Source organism: Orbicella faveolata, unplaced genomic scaffold (genome assembly GCF_042242905.1).
Source record: "Orbicella faveolata isolate gen_17 unplaced genomic scaffold, um_ofav_v1 contig_37, whole genome shotgun sequence".
NCBI lineage: Eukaryota > Metazoa > Cnidaria > Anthozoa > Scleractinia > Merulinidae > Orbicella > Orbicella faveolata.
In genome coordinates, this window is record NW_028301566.1 from 1,649,641 (window position 1) to 1,671,075 (window position 21,435).

General features: G+C 38.9%; 4 protein-coding genes across 4 annotated transcripts; 2 read left to right on the plus strand and 2 right to left on the minus strand.

Annotated features, from left to right (window-relative positions):
• Positions 1-96: 96 nt before the first annotated feature.
• On the minus strand, positions 97-9,772 carry LOC110050816 (general transcription factor 3C polypeptide 5-like). The gene is made up of 5 exons (XM_089275653.1): positions 9,349-9,772; positions 8,056-8,274; positions 7,246-7,572; positions 2,686-2,995; positions 97-1,649 (listed from the first exon to the last, which is right to left on the minus strand). Exons 1-5 carry the CDS (start codon positions 9,723-9,725, stop codon positions 1,377-1,379), a joined length of 1,506 nt encoding a protein of 501 aa, XP_089131779.1. The 5' UTR covers positions 9,726-9,772; the 3' UTR covers positions 97-1,376.
• Positions 9,773-10,045: 273 nt separating this feature from the next.
• On the plus strand, positions 10,046-15,402 carry LOC110050817 (queuine tRNA-ribosyltransferase catalytic subunit 1-like). The gene is made up of 9 exons (XM_020756779.2): positions 10,046-10,285; positions 10,386-10,454; positions 10,561-10,614; positions 10,774-10,909; positions 11,983-12,126; positions 12,777-12,915; positions 13,218-13,293; positions 13,879-14,073; positions 14,860-15,402. The coding sequence occupies exons 1-9, from the start codon at positions 10,055-10,057 to the stop codon at positions 15,103-15,105; spliced, it is 1,290 nt and encodes a 429-aa protein (XP_020612438.2). The 5' UTR covers positions 10,046-10,054; the 3' UTR covers positions 15,106-15,402.
• Positions 15,057-17,655, minus strand: LOC110050819 (splicing factor C9orf78-like). The gene is made up of 3 exons (XM_020756782.2): positions 17,240-17,655; positions 16,837-17,111; positions 15,057-15,904 (listed from the first exon to the last, which is right to left on the minus strand). The coding sequence occupies exons 1-3, from the start codon at positions 17,653-17,655 to the stop codon at positions 15,624-15,626; spliced, it is 972 nt and encodes a 323-aa protein (XP_020612441.1). The 3' UTR covers positions 15,057-15,623.
• Positions 17,656-17,790: 135 nt separating this feature from the next.
• Positions 17,791-18,957, plus strand: LOC110050821 (UPF0690 protein C1orf52 homolog). The gene is made up of 2 exons (XM_020756785.2): positions 17,791-18,271; positions 18,585-18,957. Exons 1-2 carry the CDS (start codon positions 17,791-17,793, stop codon positions 18,725-18,727), a joined length of 624 nt encoding a protein of 207 aa, XP_020612444.2. The 3' UTR covers positions 18,728-18,957.
• The last annotated feature ends 2,478 nt before the right edge of the window (positions 18,958-21,435 follow it).

A 21,435-nucleotide genomic window follows, 5' to 3' on the forward strand; every position in this document is an offset into this window, starting at 1 on the left:
AAAATGTCAATCAAAAATCATCCATGTATCAAGTGGCTATTGTTCTACTGTGGTAACCTGACAAAGTGTTTCATGTAAATTTTGTAGACAACTGCCTTTAACCTCTTCGCCATTAAAGGCGCAACTAAACCCTTTTATTACATAACTAAGAAATAAATTTATTGATAGCGAGGTAATTTACATCCGGCTAATGATCGCCAATATTCAATTTACACTGCCGTGCAAATTAACGCCCGCTCATTCGTCATTTTCATAATCATATAACAGCTGGACAATCGTATGAACGCTCGAGTAATTAAGGATTCACTCTATTCGTGATATTAGAAATTTTTCCATATTGCAAACGCCTAAAGGCTCGTGAAATTTTAAGAGAATTTTCAAATCACTCGCAACGTATGTTCTTAATTGCAGTCTCGTACGACTACCTTCGTGTATGCGTTTGAATTTACCGTTGACGTACTCATTTAAATGCTAAACAGCGAAATTGCCGGATGGGTTTGAAAGTTATTTTTTGAGGAAAAAACACTATCTATGTAATTATTCATTGGTGTTTTTGTTTTTGTTTTTTTTTTGTATTGTTTTTTTTTTCCTTAGTTGTTTTGTTTTTTTGGCAACAACTTTATTTGGACAAAACAGACTGGTGTTTTATACCTTTGTTCAGACCACAGAGAAACGCTGTGCACTATTTAAACACAAGGAGCCGTGTTAAAATTACCTCAAAATCGTAAACATCGAACGAAAAGGTAATTATTGTTATAAACAAGAAAAAGGACCAAGCCTCGCTAAAATAAAAAATGCAAATAATTTACATCATTAAAAACAACGATAAAAAAATCAAAGAGAGCGATCTTTATTTACGTGAAGATGTTGTTTGCTCCAAAGAAATAGGTCCGCATGGAGTACACGTGTGGAATACGAATAATGTATTCCAGTTATGAACCGATCAGTGATGGATACAGTTATCTCCAAAACAAGTTTTCTGATCTTAAACGTTGCGTCGTTGTTTTGAAACGCTCAATAATTAAATTTAAACAAAACATAAAACGACAGGCGTCGAGCGAATCGTTCCGTATTATTTATTGCTGGAATGAATTTCGCCAAGAATAGAAAACTCCGTGAACATAGACCTACGGCATGCTACTTTCCCTTTTCTCATTGCTCTGTAGTTTGGATCCAAATTCAACAATTAAGTGGCAAAGTGTGATATGGACTTTGAGAAAAAGTTAGCTGAACAAATCGCGGAAATTCTAGCGACAAGCTACATGTGTTGTTGCGGTGTTGTGTTCTTTTTTAATAAAGAGACTATTTATAGTTCAGCGCATGAAAAAGAATCCTAATTTAACCGATCTTCCACAAGTAAACCACGTTACAAAACCTTAATCATCTCCTTCCGTAAACACCTCATAAATGTCATACGCTTCAATATCATCGTCCTGTTCTAACATTTGCAAGTACGTTTGAACGCTTTCATGGCCGCTCCACTCCTCCCCAGTGAGTTGTAATTGTGATACCGGTGACTCCCTCCCTTCCTCTGACTGTTCTTGCTTCAGTCTTTCTGCTAGGTCATTGGTTCGTTGATAAAGTATCGCTCGGAGCTGATCATTTGTTCCTGGTAAACACCAACCATCTCGCTCGTGACACTCTTCTTCCTACGAAACCAATAGTAAAATTAAATTATGCTGTACTTAACTGGTGTATCATGAACAAAATAAATTACAATATTTAGAAAGGAAGCCACCTGAGCCTTAGCTGGTTTCATGCAGGTCCTCTATCCTGGTCGAATTGGACTATGAAGGAAAACTGGAGTACCCGGAGAAAAACCCTCGGAGCAAGCGAGAACCAACAACAAACCCAACCCACATATGGCACCGGGCCGGAATCGAACCCGGGGCACATTCGTGGGAGGCGGGCGCTCTCACCACTACGCCATTCCTTTCCATCCCGCCATCCCTGCTGCCATCCCTGCTCCTCGTAACTTGTTAGATTGACAAGTTAAGATTTTGCAATAAGCCCCCGAACCAATCAGGTGCCGTGTATGAGCATACACGCGAGTCCATACACACATCAATCTCGTTCTTGTGACCATTTGTATTTCGAATGTACTTCCGACGACGCAGGCACCACGTGAACTATCGTTTCCTTGCGATCTTTTGTGTGCAGTTGTAAATAGTGTCCCCGATTTTTGACACTTAAATGAAGTCTTTCATTAGGGCCCTGCTTCGTTTCTTTTTTTGCTCTCGCTCCAATTTGCGCGCGACCAGAATGGGAAAAACGCAGGGAGTGGGGGGGGGGGGGGGGGGCAACCATTGTTTTGTAAAAATTAGCAAGCTTGAGGTCCCATATTCTCATGTGCTTGTAGCGGATTCTTACGAAGCTATGCATTTTTACTAACCTGGGCATGACAAATTTGTCTATGGCAGCGGCTTTTCTTATATGAAAAATAAATGTTGATATTGCATGACAACGGTAAAAAGGTCTCTATCCCTGGTACTAACATCGGTGCCGACCAAACAAGGTCAAAAAAGGATTGCGGCCTCTGGAAAAGAGCTAGAGATTGTATGTAAAACGTTCTCAATTCATGTTCATGTTCATGTGTCAGGTGCCTTCTCCCAGAGTAATAGCAAGTTAGTAGAACAGACAATTTGTGAATGATCACAGAATAAAAGCAATAAAATTCTAACATACCTGACCATCATTTCTACTGACAAGTCTCTGAATTTCCGGATCATGAAGATCGCAAACTTGGTAAAACAACTGTTTTTGCTTTGGCATTTTATTTGGAGTAAAGACATAAGGCAAGTCTTGTTCTTCACTCTGTTTATCATCTGGTTTATTCTCACTGCTGACCATTACAGCTTCTTTAACCAGCGACCCTTGAGAAGCAGTTTTCCCGACCAGGTTTGGTAGAATAAACGAGCTTGTATCTCGCTTTGCTTTTATTGGAAGATTTTTTGCGCCTCTCCTACTGCCAACACGAAAGTCTACCATCTGATAACTGTTGATGACAAATAGACAACAGATCGTTTTAAAATGGGCCTCACCACTCAATTCATCATGCTGATCGAAATAAGTAAATATGCTGAGTTTCAGTATGATCCGTTGCAAACTGATAAAAATATGGGACCCCAAACTCGCCAATGTTTATAAAGAAATGTATGGCAGGGTGCAACACTTGCTAACTGGCATACATTTCTTAATTTGTAAAAAAAATGGCCAGTCTGGGGTTCCATAGTTATTTTCAAGACTTTGCTTCGGATTATCATGGAACTACCTTTCATATTTTATTAAACTATAATATAATAATAATAATAATAATAATAATAATAATAATAATAATAATAATAATAATAATATTTAGTGAGGGAATCCAACTCGCCAAAGGCGGTTCTCAGTGGAGCCCTCCTAAATAAAAATCACCTAAAAATGACATAAATAAGAGTTACCTAATAAATTACTACAAGCTAAAATAAATAAGAGTAAAAAGAGTTCGTATTAGTTAAAAAGTTAAAATTCTAAAGATTAAAATTAGCTAAAATCATTCAAAAAAGTTTTCAGTTTTGCTTTAAAAATAGATAAAACACGAGTGTCTTTTAATTCACGCGGGAGGCTGTTCCAGTCCTTCGCTGCTTGATAAATGAACATTTGCTTGCCCCGGTTAGTGCGAGGGAGGGGCAAACGAAGATCGTTCAATTGTCTCGTATTGTGCGAGTGAACAGCTTGATTTCTAATGAAACTGAAGTCAAAATCTGTTGACCCAATTAAGCACCTATGAATTGCGGTGCAACGATGAAAAAATCGCCTTAAAGCAAGTGGCTTGAAATCAAGGCTTTTCAAGGCTTGAGTTGACGAGCTTCGGATTGGAAGGCCCGACAGCACTTTAGCAGCATTATTTTGAAGTACCCGCAGTTCTGACATTATGGTGTGGTTGTTCTTGTCCCCCCGAACGAGGTCTCCATAATCAAAGAGTGGTAGGATTAAGGTGTTGTATAGGGTGACCCTGGCTTGAAATGGCAGTAGATTTCTAACTCTCTTGATTAGGCCTATCCTTTGATTAATCTTCTTACAAACAGATTCGATGTGATCTGCCCAGGACATAGTCTGATGAAGTGTTACGCCCAAATACTGGAATGATTCTGTTCTATCGATTATAGTACCCTTTACTTGAATAGATATTTCCTGGATACGTTTTAGTTTGTGTGGACTTCCAAAGATGACAAAGTTGCATTTAGATAAATTAAGAGTCAGGAGATTTCTGGAGAACCATTCTGACACTGTCTCTAAGTCAACATTGAGGTGACGTTGAAGATCAGTAAGATCTTTAGATGAGTAGTAAAGTACAGTATCATCAGCATAAAGAACGATATCACTTGCTAAAGGACAGTTCGGAAGATCATTCACATAAATCAAAAAAAGTAGCGGACCCAGAATACTGCCTTGGGGTACCCCAACGGGCATTTTAGCAGCTAAGGAGTGAGCATCTCTAACTGCTGTAATTTGCGACCTGTTCGTGAGATAGGATCTAAACGATTGGACAGTAGAGTCGGTAAGGCCAATGTTTACTAGCTTCTGCAGTAGTAGATGATGGTCTACCGTGTCGAAGGCCTTAGGTAGGTCCAGAAATACAGCACCTGTAAACCTACCAGTGTCCATATTCTGGAGAATATTATCTGTGAAGTGAGCCAAGGCTGTTCCAGTTGATAACTTCGGTCTGAACCCAAACTGTTTGGATGTAATGATCTTATTGTTTGTGAGATTAGCGTATAGTTGGATGTGTACAGCTTTTTCAAGTATTTTGCTCACCGTCGGCAGGACTGTTATGGGCCTATAATTGTTTGCATCGCAGCGATCACCTTTCTTGAACAACGCTGACACTTTTCCAAATTTCCAAAGAGAAGGAAAGGTGCGAGATTCAAGAGATTGATTAAACAATCTAGTAAGGCTGCCACTAACTACTGAGGCTGAATCTTTCAAAAGGCGCGCGCTGAAGTTGTCGAGTCCGATTGCTTTATTAGTTTTCAGCTGTTTAAGTTGACGGAGAACGAAGTCTTCTGCAATTGGCTCAAGAACAAATTTCTGAAGTGAATGGAAGTTTTCCGAAGACTTTGAGAAAAACAAAGAGCTGTAAGACTTGAGTTTTTGAGCTAGTTTAGTTCCTATAGTTGAGAAATGGTCATTGAGGATCTTGGATATAGATTTGCGGTCAAAGTATTGAACACCGTCTGCCTCGATGCAGGATATGGGAGTTCTCTCCTTTCGAGATGTTATGTCATTAAGAGTTTTCCATAATGCACTTGGATTTGATTTGTTTTCGGTAATGACAGTGGTATAGTATTCCGATTTACACCTCTTTATCTCCCTGTTTACATAATTCCTCAGTTCTTTATAGCGCGACCAGTGGTGGGCAGCTTTTGATTTCAGGGCTTTACGATGGTAAAAATCTCGTTGGTGCATAGCTTCAGATAACCTTGCATTCATCCATGGAGAATGAACTCCTTTAATTCTTGATTTCCTTATCGGAGCGTGGTTGTCAGCTACGTTTGTAAAGAGCTTGTTCCAACAACCGACAGCGGAATCAATGTCCTCTTTGTTTAGCGCTTGGTCCCAGTCAATGTCTCTAAGATCTTTGAGAAATTCCTGCTTTGAGTAGTGTTTGTATGACCGGTATTCAATGGTTCTCCCAGGTGCCTTGGGAACACCTGATTTCATCACGCAGAAGATTAAACAGTGGTCGCTCAGAGGTGATGAGATGACGCCTTTGTCAATAACGCGATGAGAAGTGCTGGTAAACAATAGGTCAATAAGTGTTGATGACTTCTCCGTTATTCTTGTTGGTGTATTAATTTGTTGGTCTAAATGGTGAGAATTTGTCACCTTGAGAAGTTTGCGTTTCTTGGCCTTATCATTATTCATCTTAGTGGCGATAAAATTAACGTTAAAGTCCCCGAGCAAAACAAACTCACTCTTATCGGTCAAAGAAAACAGAGATCTATTTAAATCTTCGATAAAAGTTTCAAAGTTTGTGTCAGGCGCTCTGTAGATTGTCCAGATAATCAATTTCTTGCATTTAGATCAAGAAATTTCAATGACACAGGATTCAGGTAACGAAGCACCAATGTCTGCTCTAAGTCGGTAAGGAATACCATCTCGAACATAGGCCATAGTTCCTCTTCCTGCTTTATGAAGTCGGTCAGATCTCACACAAGAATAGCCAGGAATCTGAATTTCGCTATCAGTGATTGATGGTTTAAGCCATGTCTCCGATAAAGTAAACACATCAAGAGGCTGGTTTAGTAACCAAAGTTTTAGCGGGTCCAGTTTGGGATACACACTTCTTATATTTAAATGTGCGATCTTTAGTCCTCGACACCGCGTAAAATCCCTCACAGAAAGACTTGGTGGTGTAACAGGGCCAGGATTTAGTGAGGCGTCGCCGGCAAGAGAAATAAGTAGAAGTGCGAACGACGCTGAACGTGCTAAGCGGCAGCTAGCAACAGCGAGTTCCCTGTTTGTTAGCGATGGCGACATCTTGCAAGAGTTAATCGACCTCCTTGGAAGTTGCAAATCGTACACTTTTGGCTGGCTAACATCTCTGGCAACGTGTAAAATGCTGCTATCGGCGCGTTTAGTTGGAAGTAGCGGTATTTGAGGCGAAAAAGTGAAGAGGACAACATATATAAGCAGTAAAAAGCAAAAATAGCGGGAGCACCGTAAACCCGTGATACTTGACGCCATGTTGAGTTGAATAGCGTAGCCTATACCAGAGCTAGTTCAACTAGGCCTGTGAAATTGATCTATGGCAGTATTTTTTTGGTATATGCTGACATTGCTTGACATTGATAAAAAGGTCCATTAGGCAACTCTATTTCTGATACACATAAGTCTCTTTGATTTGATTAATCAAAATCTCAGAAGTATGGGACTTAAGCTTACACTGCAGCATGTTTGGGAGGGAATTACATGTAGCCATTAACTGCAACCTCATGAACATTTTACAGTCTGACTGGTAAAATTCATAAGCAAGTAGAACATAATCTGCACAGTTGACTGAGTACTATATGTGCTTTGTATGATAACAGAAATGGCTTTTAGAATCACCAGAAAAACTATATTATTTACATTTTGCCTAACTGCAAACCATTACCAAGGTCTTAAATAAATGTTATTGGTATTACACTGTAACTGCACGATGTATCAAACACATTCAACAATGCTGATGACGATGTAATTATGTAATGTTTTACTTACATTTTTGCACTGGGATCTTTCCGAGGATCATAACCAATTCTTGTCCACAGAGTTCTCCAGGGACCATTAAGCCAATAATATGCAATGACAGCCAGCAGCTGTTTCATTCTTTCCTGTGACGCACTAGTTAAATGACATTGTAATGCTGCACGTGACCATATAGGTCTGTTAGAAAAGAGTTTCTTTATTGTCTCCATGAGTCCATCTTTTATTTTATTTGCTACTTCAACTGCTTTGGGATTTGCAGTAGCTGGGACTTCAGGCATATTAAAATTGGCAGCAATTGCATACGCAGGGCGCCTCAATCTTGTTCGTGTTCCAGCTAATCTAGAGGGCAAATAATTACCAGATGTTATATGTATGTATAACAGTGTGATAGTCCCACTTGTACATCTGCAGTTATCATGAAACATTTGAGCGATAGCTTTTTCTCAATGTACAGGTTACATGTTACTAAACAAAAATACAATAACAAAATGTTATCCTGCTGATGAAATTGACCACTTTTGTATGAAGAAATGGCAGCAAGTGCCTATAACAACTGGTAGATATATAGGTAGGCAATTATTTTCTGTCGCAACTCAGAGTCAACAATTTACTGGACAGGCCTGATGAGGCACCAGACAGTGCCAGCATTGAACTATGGAGCGTTACTACATGTATGCCAACCTGTCATTCCCCCCTTCAACTGACCAAGGTGCATGTAAACTGCTGACCACCTCACTCTGATAAGATGCATGCCCTCTCCCCCCGACATGTACATATTAAAAATGTGTAACAGCCATCTCATCATAAAGGACTTCCTCGCACCTTTCTTCATCAAGATCATCTCCCTGGTTTGCTTTACATCCTCGTGATGTTTGTGGTTCAGGGTTGTAGTTATAAACTGTTGGATGATCAAACCGTGTAAACACAGGTGGCTGCAGGTGAAAGGGAACATCTTGATTTAAGGCATCTGCATCAGTCACTTGCTTTAGAAAGTCTGGTATATCAGGAGCAAGGTATTGAAAATCTGCCATAACTCCAAATCTAAAGACATGAAAGACACAAACTACATTAAATAGAAAATAATATCACCTACGATTGCCTACTGTTGTCTTAGGAAAGGACTCTGCTGGGGTATCTCAGGAATGAAAATCCCAGGAGCCAATGGGATGTCTTTGGGTATATCAGTGCTTTCCCTCGAATAATTATAGTCACTTTAAATACATGTACACCACCCCAGGGGCAGATCAGGCAGAAAGTGCCATCCACAGTGAAACATGACGTCCAAATTAATTACAAATTTTTGTCTGTAGCTTTATATGGGATCTATAGAATTATGCTTACACGTTTGTTTGTAAGCTTTTGTTTGTCTGGCACTTTATGTGGGATCTATAGGATTACGCTTACATGTTTGTTTGTCAGCTCTTGTTTGTGTGTCGCTTTATATGGGATCTATAGGATAATGCTTACATGTTTGTTTGTAAGGTTTTGTTTGTCAGGTGCTTTATGTGGGATCTATAGCATTATGTTTACACGTTTGTTTGTAAGCTTTTGTTTGTCTGGCACTTTATATGTGGGATCTATAGCATTATGTTGACAGGTTTGTTTGTAAGCTTTTGTTTGTCAGGTGCTTTATGTGGGGTCTGTAGGATTACACTTATATGTTTGTTTGTAAGCTTTTGTTTGTCTGTTGCTTTATGTGGGATCTATAGGATTATGCTTACATGTTTGTTTGTAAGCTTTTGTTTGTCTGTTGCTTTATGTGGGATCTATAGGATTACGCTTACACGTTTGTTTGTAAGCTTTTGTTTGTCTGTCGCTTTATGTGGCATCTATAGGATTAGGCTTACAAGTTTGTTTGTAAGCTCTTGTTTGTCGGGTGCTTTATGTGGGTTCTTTAGGATTATGTTTACATGTTTGTTTGTAAGCTTTTGTTTGTCAGGCGCTTTATGTGGGACCTATGGGATTATGCTTAAATGTTTGTTTGTAAGCTTTTGTTTGTCAGGTGCTTTATGTGGGATCTATAGGATTACGCTTACATGTTTGTTTGCAAGCTTTTGTTTGTCTGTCGCTTTAAGTGGGATCTATAGGATTATGCTAAAATGTTTGTTTACATACTTGAACGTGTTTCCCACTATGCCTAATATTTCCTGTTCATATTTCACTTCTTCCGGCTGGCTTGTTCCCTCTCTCTGCTTCTTCTTCCTCCGCTTGACTCTAAGCAGCAAGTTTGCGGTGGGAAAGCGATCAGCACACACAACATGTGCGTAAGGATCTTCGGGTCGAAAGGAAAGTTCTAATCTTCTTGTTGAGTTGAAGAATGTCCTTGAAACTGTCTCCTCGCCTCCCAGTGTTTCAAGCATGTGATTTTCATCCTTGATATATCCTGGATATTCTACACCGACGAAATTGACTTGATTAACCGTTATTCTACCACCATTTGGAGAGGAATCAGGTGAATTGGTGTTCTCGGAACTGCTCGATTTCTCCGCCATCTTGAATTGTCGACGTCAGCCGCTGACCAACATACAGTGGCGTCGACAAGGGAGAGGGAGGGAGTGGGGCGTGGTTTTCGAGGAAGAAAGTAAACAACGTGAACGAAGGCCACTTTTGATGAAAAATAGAGATTTTTTAAAGTGAAATCTACGTGAAATTTTATTTTCAGAAGTTATCGAGTACTTTTAATTCGATAATAGAATCGAAATCCCCCTGGTCATGCCAAAATTACTGCTCTCCTGGCTATCCCCTCCCTCCCAACCTCGTCGAGGAGAAGGGGCTGGGAGCTTTAGCACAGCGATTTTACTGGTCTGCGGTTAAATTCAACATGGCGGACGAAGAAGTGAAACCTAGTGCTTTGAGCTACGAAGTTTTAGCGGAATGCTCAACAACAAAAGCTCGAACTGCCATTTTAACATTACCGCACTATAAAGTAGAAACTCCGGTTTTTATGCCAGTAGGAACTCAGGGAACTATGAAGGGACTGACTTCAAAACAACTCACAGAATTAGACTGTCAAATCATTCTTGGTAACACGTATCATTTGGGAATGAGGCCGGTAAATAAGCTCAACTAAAATTAACACTTTGATGTAACTATACTTTTGTCTTGCTAACTAATTGGTAATTAATTTAGTCTGCATTGTTAACATTTGCAAGGGAACAGAGATTTTAGAAAAAGCTGGAGGACTCCATGGGTTCATGAACTGGAAAAGAGCTCTCTTAACAGTAAGTTGCTGCAGTAATTCAAAGAAGACGTCAGCACATGATTAATTGTTTTAAGGTTGACAATGCATGGTTTCCCTGGCTAATTTTACCTCAATTCTAACATCAGGATAGTGGTGGATTTCAAATGGTGTCGTTATTAAAATTAGCTGAAATAACTGAGGTAAGACTCAAAATGTTCCTTTTTTTTTCTCTTGATGTTCACTTACAACTCTACGTTAAACAGACACACAGATATATTAATTGATTTATCATTTTATCAATTTATTAATATAACATTATAAATATTTATGTAGTTATCATATTACTAATTTTATCAAAGGAAGGTGTTAAGTTCCAGTCCCCTCATGATGGTCAAGAAATGTTACTCACTCCCGAGAAGTCTACAGAGATCCAGAATTCCATTGGAGCTGATATTATTATGCAGCTGGATGATGTGGTCAGCAGCACTACCACAGGTGACTGGACTGGATTGAAACACAGTCCTTCCCTAACTTGCAACACTTTTTTAGATATTAGCTACACTGTTCTGTCTCTGGCCTAGAATTTGAAAAGACATTTTACATTCTCTATAAGGGAGAGACTGAGTATACAATGTTGCATGTTGGGTTCTCTGGTCATTCTGTGATAGGATGTGAGAGATTTTTAAGAAAACAACAAAACATTTGAGTTTATAAAACATGTTTTGACAGAAACTTCTGTCGTCTTCAGTTAATCCAAGTACAAAGCTATGGAAGCTGAATTTATAATAAGTAGAAAATGCTAATTGTGATAAAGAGTAACCACAGAATGAAGCAACGCGTTAAAGTGTGAGAATTAAAGAGATAATTTTAGATTAACATGAATTGTTGATTCAAAGAGGGTTGTTCCCTCTGGATATGAATAGCCTGTTTTATCTTAAGTTGAAAACTGGTGGAGCCATGATCCAAAACATGGAAGAAATGTGCTGAACACAAGGCATGACAATGTTCAGAATTTTGCAGATGTTTGAAAAGCTTCCTTCTCTTTTTACTTGGATTAACTGAGGATGACAGAAGTTTCTTTCGAAACATGTTTTATGAACTCAGAGGTTTTGCCCTTTTCTTAAAATTCTTGACTTGTTTGCTACAATCAAGACCCAGTTGAGAGATATGTGCACAATTTTTAAATATGTTTTGGTGAAATGAACAGATTTCTTTTTCAAGACATCCAAAGTTTTAGACAATTGGTAATGTACATTGTACATGTGACATATTGACAAGCTCTTTACAGTATCTTTAATTGGCTGATTTTTCCAGTTCAAGTACCAGTAATAACCAATCAGAAATCACTGAACTGAACTGCCATGATGTTATGAAATTGTCAGCCTGCCAATTCTTAGATCTGACACACCTCAAAAAAGGATGTCGCAATGTGACAAGAGGCATTTATGTGTCCTAGGGAGGTTCAGCAGGGAGGGGGTAATGGGAAGGGAGGCTCATGTACGTAACAAGAGTGCTGCTTCTGCTGCTTTTTTTTTAATTATTGATAAAAGTTTTTATGATTATTTTAGGTCCTAGAGTTGAAGAGGCCATGTTGCGCTCGATCCGCTGGTTGGACAGATGCATTGCAGCACATGCCAGACCAACAGAACAAAATCTGTTTGCAATTATCCAGGGAGGATTAGATCCAGAACTTAGGAAGACTTGTGTGAAAGGTGTGTTACTGTTATGTCCATAATCAAGCTTTATAGTTTTTTTTATGTTTTGCTTAAGTTTAATTTTGAATACCTGGAAGCTTAAGGTTGACATTATATTTTTGATTCATCTGCAAATTGATCAAATTATCAGTCTTACATACACAAAAGGGACCTAAATGGTTACAACCAGCATACACTTTGTAAATTAAGGAATTTGCAAATTAAAGTTGCCATAACTGGAAAAGTCCTGTGAGTACTTGTGGCTGTTATTGCAGTTGAGTCCACACTCAGTCAAATATTCTGTGGTCTAAAATAATATTTATTGCCTTTACACAAAGTGAAATGGTTCTTTACAAAGCCAAATTGACCCGTTTGCCTTGTTTGTTTGTAAAACCACTGATAAATGCAGTAACAGCTACATGTACTGGGTTTGGTGAACAGTAACTTTAATTTATTATTTTGTTAATGTCCACTGTCTTTAGTTAGAAATATGTTCTATCCTACTCAATTGCTTTAGCAGCGTTCAAGTCTATATTTCTACTCTCTATTCTACTCTGACAAGGTGTGCTAATACATGTGAACAGCCATGATGTGGTGTCACCATATAACTAAGAAATATCTACAATGTGGGAATTGTCTGTCACTTTGTTAAATTATTCAATCCCTAGAAATGGTTAAACGAAACACTCCTGGTATTGCCATTGGTGGCCTCAGTGGTGGAGAAGAGAAATCCTTGTTTTGCAAGACTGTTACTCTCTGTACAGATCTTCTTCCAAAGAGTAAACCAAGATATCTTATGGGGGTGGGGTAAGGATCATCATTTGTTTGTATGACATACAGCAGCTGTAAATGGCATCACCAACAGTATCCTCCTATCCTATATCTCTTTATGCCATAAGGCACATAAGGCTTTCACACCAGTATCATCAATCACCAACTCCCAAAAAAGAGGATTTATATACATGTATAGTAAGAAAAATTATGTTCATAACATTACTTACCCACTGAACATTGAGGGCAAAAATCATAAATTAAATGACATCATTCTTTCAGAATCAAGCAATACAGAATTTGCCACTCTAGAAGAGAAATTTGTTGCTTATTTTTAGTTATGCTGTAGATCTTGTGGTGTGCTGTGCTTTAGGAGTGGACATGTTTGACTGTGTTTATCCAACAAGAACAGCAGTAAGTGGACTCTCAGCTGATCTATCAATGCTCTATGACTGGTCCTTTTACAGTAGTTGTTACATTTTTTCCACTTACAGACACATGTTCAGGAGTTACAAAAGGTATTATCAAGTTTTATATAGCCTTTAAGAGAAAAAAATGGCTTCATTCCAGTGCCTTTGAGAAATACAAATGTACATGCACGCATAATTATTATTATTTCCTTTCACTTCTATGATGTAGCATATGCATGTAGCTTGCATTAAATGTCACCTTAGTTTGAATCCTACTTCTACACTAGCTGTAGCAACAATGTGTAAGGCAGAGCGCTTTATGAGTCTTACAGCCAATATGATCATGGCTAAACTGACCAGTCACTTTGAACAGACCAGACTTATAACACCATCAACTGTCAAACATTGTTCACTCGACTCTCAAGATGACTTAATCTGCTCAGGTTGTCGAAATGTCAGTCACCAACAACAGTTCTTTTCAGAACTACCCTCACCTGGATGATCACACTATACGAACTGCAGATAGCTTTCTTTGCACGTTTTTTTGTTGTTTTTTTTTTCAACTTTCTTCATTTGAATTGTACTGCAGAGATTTGGCACAGCTTTAGTACCATGGGGTCAACTTCACTTAAAGAATAAACAATATGCAACGGATTTTGAACCTGTCAACAAAGACTGTGGATGTTGGACCTGCAGACATTACACCAGGGCATATATCAACTGTTTACTTGGCAGAGAAGAAGTTGCTTGTCACTTGTTAACCCTTCATAACATTTACTATCAAGTATGTTACAGAAGGCTCCATTATTTATTTATTAATACCAATTCCAAGTCAAAAATAAAATGCTCAAACAAACCTTTCTTCTTTCATGTAACATTATCTGGCTGGATTCAATGGATGTACTGTTCAGTAAAGATTTTGGAAGATTTCACCAAAAGAAATTCAAGAAAATCATAAATTTAGGCAGGGGGGGGGGGGGGGACAGTTTTCATTCAAAACTAACTGCCATCATTTAACAGAGATGCATTATTTCATCATTGCTCATTTCAAAGTTTCAGTGAACTGGGTCCAAAATGAATGCAAAACGAAATTTCAAAATGTAACACTAACATGTGCAACACAATAAATGATTACCCTGTGGAGCCAACAATGGGTAGAGTTGATTGAGGCAGGGGCTGTAAGCTGTTCCATATCTACAGCTGGATGTTTGAGTACCAGGCATTAAAACCACACAGTTGTCAGGTAGAGTTGTTTAAACCAAAAAAAAAAATCCATGGGGGATGGGAGGAATGTGGTTATTTAAATCTGGAAGTTGTGTGTAAATTACTTCAACTAGAATAAAATACATAATTTTGCATGTGGTTCTTGTCTCTGTGTTGCTTAGTTCCTGGGCTTCATTATTTTCCTGTGTTAACTGAGATACGTTGTACACATGTTTGGTGATTGTGACATCAGCACATCCACATACATATAGCTTCAGGATCAAGCGCTGAGGAGCTAGGCAACACTGACACAGCTCTTTGACAACATTGTTGATCTTTACACATAATTTATAATTTAAATTTTCAGATGCAGCTAATGCGAGACATCAGAGAAAGCATCAAGCAAGACAAGTTTCCTGACTTTGTTCAGGGTTTCATGAAAACGATGTTTCCAGATAATAGTTATCCAGACTGGGCAGTAAATGCTCTAGCCTCTGTTAATATCATTTTGGACAGTCACCAAACAGATGATAGCAAACAAGAGAAACCACTAGAAACAAAACATGAAAAATATGTCACTCCTGGTGAATGTAATTCTTCAGTAATCAAATGATAAAGAATGAAAATTAGTATGTTATAGTACACTATTCTAGCAAATATCATACAAAGTACATGTAATCAGGAACTTCTCAGAACAGCAGAAATGAAACTTACATAATGCTCACTATTGAGGAGGGATACAGTCCTTGTAGGACTAAAAAGCAATGTTATTTAAAATTAGTTTAAAATCAGTTACAACTTACATGTCAAGCCTCTAAAACATGCAAGGAACCAGATCTGTAAGTTGGTCTGTAACTGTAAATAATAAGCAATTTTCACTTCTTATTAAAACACAGTTTGAACAAAGGCATTCAGTTCTAAATGTTCACTCTATATAAACATTGATTAAACACTGCCTTAATTACATCAGCTTAAGTTTGATTAAGATAAATAAACCACTGTTATTGATGGTGAATTTGGAAAGTTGAATTGCTAAAGCTGAAGGGCAGTCAGTTGATCTTCTTTCCTCAGCCTTTATCTTGCAAGGATATGTGAACTATGTGACACAACAACACCATAAAAAATTGAGTTTTACTGATATCTCCAGGAGTCTCTTGCACGTTTTTTAAACTTCTCATAAAAGAAGTCATCTGTTGCTTTTTCAACTTTGTCGCCAGGTCTTTTCTTGTTTGAGATGGCTGCTGGCACATGCACGGTAGTTTCAGTCTCCTCAGCCTTGCTGCTTGCTGCTGCAGTCGAGTTAGTGCCCTTCACTGTTGGTTTCTTGATTGCTTTTTCTTGTTCCAGTGCCTTGTCTCTAGCTGCAGCAGCTCTCTTGCTTTCTGCATCAATGTTCTTTTGCTCATCAAAAACTAAAAGAAGTAAATCATTTTTAAGTCAGGAAAGATGATAATTTGTTTCATTTTTGTTTGTACATTGTGTGATTGTTTGGTTGAGAGTACATGTAGTTCTGCAAGGTAAAAGGAATATTGGTGACTGATATTTTGACAATCTGGGTGGGAGTCAGCTGTGATTACTCACCAACAGTATATTAAAATAAACAAAATAAATTACAATATTTAGAGAAACTGAAAGCAACAACTAGCCCAAGCTGGTTTTCATTCAGGTCTGCTATCCAGGTTTAAATGGAATTTGGAAAGGGTGGTTTTTAAGGATGGAAGGAAAACTGGAGAACCCAGCAAAAAAAACTTTTGAGCAAGGCGACACCTGGCAGGAATGAAAGCTGAGCCACATTGATGGGAGGATAGCACTTTTACCACTATTCCATCCCTGCTACTTGGGAGTTGGTTTTGGACTACCCTTATCTGGATGATAAAAATGCTTCTCAAACTCATTAATAATTCATCAAGTTAAAACAAAGAAATTCACAGCCATGAAGGAGATTTGGATACCCAGTCTTCAGTAGCATAGATTTTGAACATTTTACTTCTCTGTTTACTCCTTAGTTTTTGTTTCGATTGAGAAGATATATCAAACACTCGAGACAGTGTTTCATCAGCTATCCAAACACCTTGGTTCTCGTCAAAATACTCTGTTGCGTGTTGTATTTTCAACTCCCTTCTCGGTGTTTGGATATCCTGATGACACACTGTCTCTCTTGTTTGATATATTACATCATCTCCCTTCATTGCGAGAGTTGGTGCATGAGGCTGTTATAATAATGCATGAACTCTTGGAAATACTTCAGATTCAAACAAATTTCTGCATTGATAAAATGATACATAGTTAAGTTAATGCCCGGTCACACTGTAGTGAGTAACTGTACGAGGAAGATGGCACTTACATCTGCTGTGTAACATAAAGTTGACCGCCATGTTAGTTGGCACCATAGCAGTTGGTCCTTTTGACTTTTTATTCCGTTGTTCTTCAATGACTTTTTGTTTAGCTTCTTCAGTAGCCTCAATGTTCCTTATTTTTGCATCAATGCCTAGATCTACCTCAGGAATCCCAGATAACATCTGATTTGACAGCATCTCCTCTGATGCCATAATCTTTGACCGCACATTAATATTTTCAGGAACCTGGTACAGTAAATCTTCTTTGGACTTTGGCTTCGGTCTGCAATAGATAATATTATTTAAAACATCATAAACAAGTTTTGAAGGAATATTATACCACAAATTTAATCTTGTCTTTCAATTGCAATTACAGGTAATACTTTCTTATCTTGGACAGCAAATACCTACTTGCTTTGAATGGTTTTCTCTAGCTGAACACCTTTCCTTTTCGCCATCTCCTCTTCAATGTATTTCAACATGTGTGTATCTTCATCTCTTCTGTTCGTCTCTGCGGCAAAATTCGCTCCTAAGTTAATGGACTTTTCTTTGTCCTCCCCTTCCCTGTCCCTATTTCTATCCTGAATCAAGCTGTTCAACTCTACAAGTCCTCCTGTCTTAAGCTTGAACGGATCGCTTTCAACCTCCTCTTCTGGGGCCAGCGTTTTACCAAGGGCCAGAGCCACGGCTGAAACTCCTGCCTGTCTTTTGCGAAATCGCTGCATTTCCTTTCTTTCTTCAATTACTTCACTTGCTGAATTGGTTTCTTGTTGATCATCGTCGCTCTCTTCTGTTTCCCGGCGTTTTCGATAATTTCTTTGAGGCATTTTTGTGAGAGAAATATTTCCAGATTAAAACTCAAATGAACGACGCCATAATGTTTTTGTGCAAAATGCGAAAGCCTGGGGTTGACTTTCTCGAAAAGCCGCTGATTCATTTACCATGTATTCAGAAAATTCAATATGGCGGATGGACATTCGGACAAGGATGAAAGCGTAGCCGAAAAAGACCCGTTATCTTTCTTTACTGCTGGAGATTCTAGCTCCAGTTCAGATTCAGAGAGCGACAAAGATGCGGAAGAACATGAAGAAGGAACATTAACATCTAACAGTTCAGGAAGAAAGCCATCATTAACTAAGACAAAGTTACCTTCCCCAACAACTTTGTTTGCAACAGTGGGGAGACCAGCGTTTTTAGAAAGCAAAGAAGAGAGCCATGTTGACTGGGATTCACTGTCAAAGCGTTATGAACCGAATACATATTCAGCTCCTCCTGTGCAGTTTTCTTCTGTGGCAGAGAGCAGAGAAAGCGAAGAATACGAGGATGCCGTCATATCATCAGCGCCAGTCAAATACGGCAAAGAGATTTCAGACATACAGAAGCATCTTGTCATCCATGATAAAAGATCTGTGAAAGTGGCCTTGAATATCCTGAACGATAGAGGTGAGACTGAATAAATGTGTGACATCTTCAAATGTTTCTTCTTGACAACTCTCCAGTGTTCGGGTGCGTTTGCAGGTGGGTCGAGGGGGGGGGGGGGGGGGGGGAGAATCGATATTCTGCCAGCAAGATAATTTATGACCAGGCAACAGTGAGGGGGACTGAAACTAACTGTTTGTTTCATTAGAATCGTTGCATTATAACGTTGCATTATAACGTTTTTTTTGTTTGTTTGTTTTTTTGTTTTTGTTTTTGTTTTTTCTGGTTTTTTTTGTTTTGTTATGTTTTGTTTTGTTTTTCGTTTTTGTTTTTTCAGGAGAAAGTGCACCAAAGAAACAGAAAACAGATAATTTTAGACAAAAGGAGAAAAGAAAACGAGATCAGGGACAATCATCACGAGGAAAGAGCTATGTAGAGGAAGAAAAGAGAATACTGCGACAGGACTTCTCAGCTGAATGAGAAATTTACCAAATATACCAGTGGGCGAAAAACTGCAATAACAATAACAACATGCAATTGACTTTGGAAAACATGCCATTGGCCTGGCTGACTGGCACCTGTTGCCTTGATCTTCACGGCTTTAACAAACTTGTTGTTTTATTGGTGGTATAGAACAAGCACACACTTTTCAAGGACCCAACGCACTGTTATATAATCATATGAGGTAATTAAATCTCTAGGAAACAAAAGCATCATAAATTTTTGTTCCTGGCTAATAAACTTGCGTACTAACGTAATGATTCAATTTAGCACCAGGGGCTTTTATTTGCTTTTGGTGCTTCAAGGGAGGGTGCCTATTCAATACAGAGAGCTTATTTGGGACAGTGTGCTTATTTCCTTTTTGAGAAACAACCGAATGTTCAAAACAAAACTTTAATATGGTGTGAACCTCCGTTGATAGGTATTCTGACAGTGCTGTCATATTATAATATTAGAATGGGGGTGCATATTTGAATAGGAGTGCTTATTAATAAAAACATATTCGAAGGGGAGCGCATACTCGAAAGGGGGCGCTTATTGGAAGGAGGGTGCTAAATGGAATCATTACGGTAACTTAAAATAAAAGAAAGAAGAAATCTCCACTCGGGACCAAATAGAGAACAGTTATCAAGCCTTAAAGGGGTGATAAATTAATTATAAATCACTGCAAAAAACGTGGACTGCTATAATGTTTCCAAAGTTTGAGTGTACACTGTTACTGAGCCTTTCAGTAACACGAATTCTGAAAGCTCAAAATCAAAACCTAACATCACCTAAATAACAACTGCGTTTTTGGCTGCGTTCAATCATAATAAGGTCAAGAACCAACGAACCTTGAAAAGAAGAAACAAACATAATGGATCCAAATCTACTGATCACAACACACAGACACGACACATACATATGTATTTGAAGCCAATGGAGTAAACTTTAGTTTCCTGAAGTCCGCTAAGATTGACGGAAGCGAAAAACGAAAGTGTTGATAGATTCGACTTTGAGTGTTGACTAACTGTTACAAGGATATTAGGACTGAAACGCTGCTTTCAGAAAAGATAATCAGATTTCGTCGAGGTGATTTTTCAAGCGTTAAGCTCGAGTTTTAATCGTAGATTCAGTTTTTATCTCCGCTTTGAAAAAATTATTCGCGCACGACATAACGCCAACAATGCAGACTGGTGGAACTGACCTCTATTGCTCATGTTCAGTAATCGTTGCGACAATAATCGCTCCGATCAAATTAAGTGCAAAATAAAGTGAAGCCAAGTTGAAGTTGAAGATCACTGAAGAGCCTTACCATATGAAGATAGCGATGGCTGAAGTTTCGGTTGTAATCATCGTTAGCGGTGATGGTGGTGATCTTATAGAAATCAGCCCTGATGGAAGGTGCGGAAGACCATTGCTGTGTAAAAATGGAAATCTAAGGCTATTGAGGTTTTCCAAACATTGACGCTCTTCCACGGTGACTTTTAGTGTGTGTTGCTTTTCTCGAAACCCTGACCCTATTTCAGGCCAATGTGTGTGACTTTGGTTGTTCTATTTTGGATTTTAACCCACTGGCAAGTCTCTTCCCAAACTGTAAACCAGAAAATACTTTCTTGTACATCAAATAAGGGCATTACATTTCCCACGAAATTTCCATTTTTATGGGGAAAAAATTAGTATCTTGTAAACAACTTACATAGGTCTAAGCCAGTGAGTGAGGAAAACATCACTATGGCCAGTCAAAATTGATACCTTACCTCAGGCAAAAAAACCTCAAAATCCATACTCTGCTGCCGAACAGAAATGGAGTGCTTATATGAGGAAGTGCCCCTCCATACCCCCACCCCCCCCCCCCACCCCCCTCCCTCACCCCGTCCTCTAGCCTTTTCCAGGAGTTTTGTTAGTTTGGGAACAGCGCGAATAACGACGAGAGTAAAAAGGACCCCATTGCTTTTGGACATAACTGTGACCGGAATTCAATTTAAACTCTCGGCACTTTTTTGCGCTGCTCTCCAAATAACCGAATGCACGGCTGGATTAGGCTATTGTCATGCCGGGACCTAGAAAGGCGATCATGATGTACAAGATATTTTATTATTTAACTATAACTTTACGGCGGGCGATTAACAGGCCTACACAACTACTACTGTTCGTGTTTTTCCACCTTGTATATAGCCTGCGAATACAACCACCTCGAGTGCCGCTCCCGTCCGGTTCAAACGCCAAACCAACGGAGAGCGATCTCCTCCTATCGTACTCAGCCGGTTTAGGCGTTAAACTGACGCAGAGCGACGGAAGGTGGTCGTATTGGTAGGCTATACTCCGCTGATGTTTTCAAGACTTCAGTGTTACGTAGCTTCCAGTGTCGCTGAGATTTCTTTCAGTGTTTGTCCACAAGTTGAAGCAACATTTTTGCTTTCTAGAGCCTTTTAGAATCCTAAGCAATTTCTACCTTTTCCTAGAAAGTGGAGCATTTTTTTTGTGCGTGTTTGTCTAAACTGATCCTGCGACATTGCCATTATATAATGCTCAATTTTTGCAGTTTCGTGGACTTAGGCTATAGCTGTTTCGCAGCTGTTTTCAAGATACCAGCCCAATCTACTTCGACTCGGCGGCTATTTTAAAGAAAATTCTGGGGCGGATTGGTTAAGGAAGTTCGGGTCCGGAGGCATGTCCCCCGTTCGCTCCCGCCCCCCGCCCCCCCT

What these genes read in the sequence shown, in the direction of transcription:
- LOC110050817 (XM_020756779.2), top strand. Translation starts at nt 10,055, where the DNA reads ATGGCGGACGAAGAAGTGAAACCTAGTGCTTTGAGCTACGAAGTTTTA. An exon ending in AATTAGCTGAAATAACTGAG is followed by an intron (nt 10,615 to 10,773) that starts GTAAGACTCAAA and finishes ATTTTATCAAAG; the next exon opens with GAAGGTGTTAAGTTCCAGTC. An exon ending in GGTCAGCAGCACTACCACAG is followed by an intron (nt 10,910 to 11,982) that starts GTGACTGGACTG and finishes TGATTATTTTAG; the next exon opens with GTCCTAGAGTTGAAGAGGCC.
- LOC110050816 (XM_089275653.1), bottom strand. Translation starts at nt 9,725, where the DNA reads ATGGCGGAGAAATCGAGCAGTTCCGAGAACACCAATTCACCTGATTCC. An exon ending in AAAGATCCCAGTGCAAAAAT is followed by an intron (nt 2,996 to 7,245) that starts GTAAGTAAAACA and finishes TGTCATCAACAG; the next exon opens with TTATCAGATGGTAGACTTTC. An exon ending in TCAGTAGAAATGATGGTCAG is followed by an intron (nt 1,650 to 2,685) that starts GTATGTTAGAAT and finishes TTGGTTTCGTAG; the next exon opens with GAAGAAGAGTGTCACGAGCG.
- LOC110050821 (XM_020756785.2), top strand. Translation starts at nt 17,791, where the DNA reads ATGGCGGATGGACATTCGGACAAGGATGAAAGCGTAGCCGAAAAAGAC. An exon ending in GAATATCCTGAACGATAGAG is followed by an intron (nt 18,272 to 18,584) that starts GTGAGACTGAAT and finishes TTGTTTTTTCAG; the next exon opens with GAGAAAGTGCACCAAAGAAA.
- LOC110050819 (XM_020756782.2), bottom strand. Translation starts at nt 17,655, where the DNA reads ATGCCTCAAAGAAATTATCGAAAACGCCGGGAAACAGAAGAGAGCGAC. An exon ending in GAGAAAACCATTCAAAGCAA is followed by an intron (nt 17,112 to 17,239) that starts GTAGGTATTTGC and finishes TATCTATTGCAG; the next exon opens with ACCGAAGCCAAAGTCCAAAG. An exon ending in CTTTATGTTACACAGCAGAT is followed by an intron (nt 15,905 to 16,836) that starts GTAAGTGCCATC and finishes TACTTCTTTTAG; the next exon opens with TTTTTGATGAGCAAAAGAAC.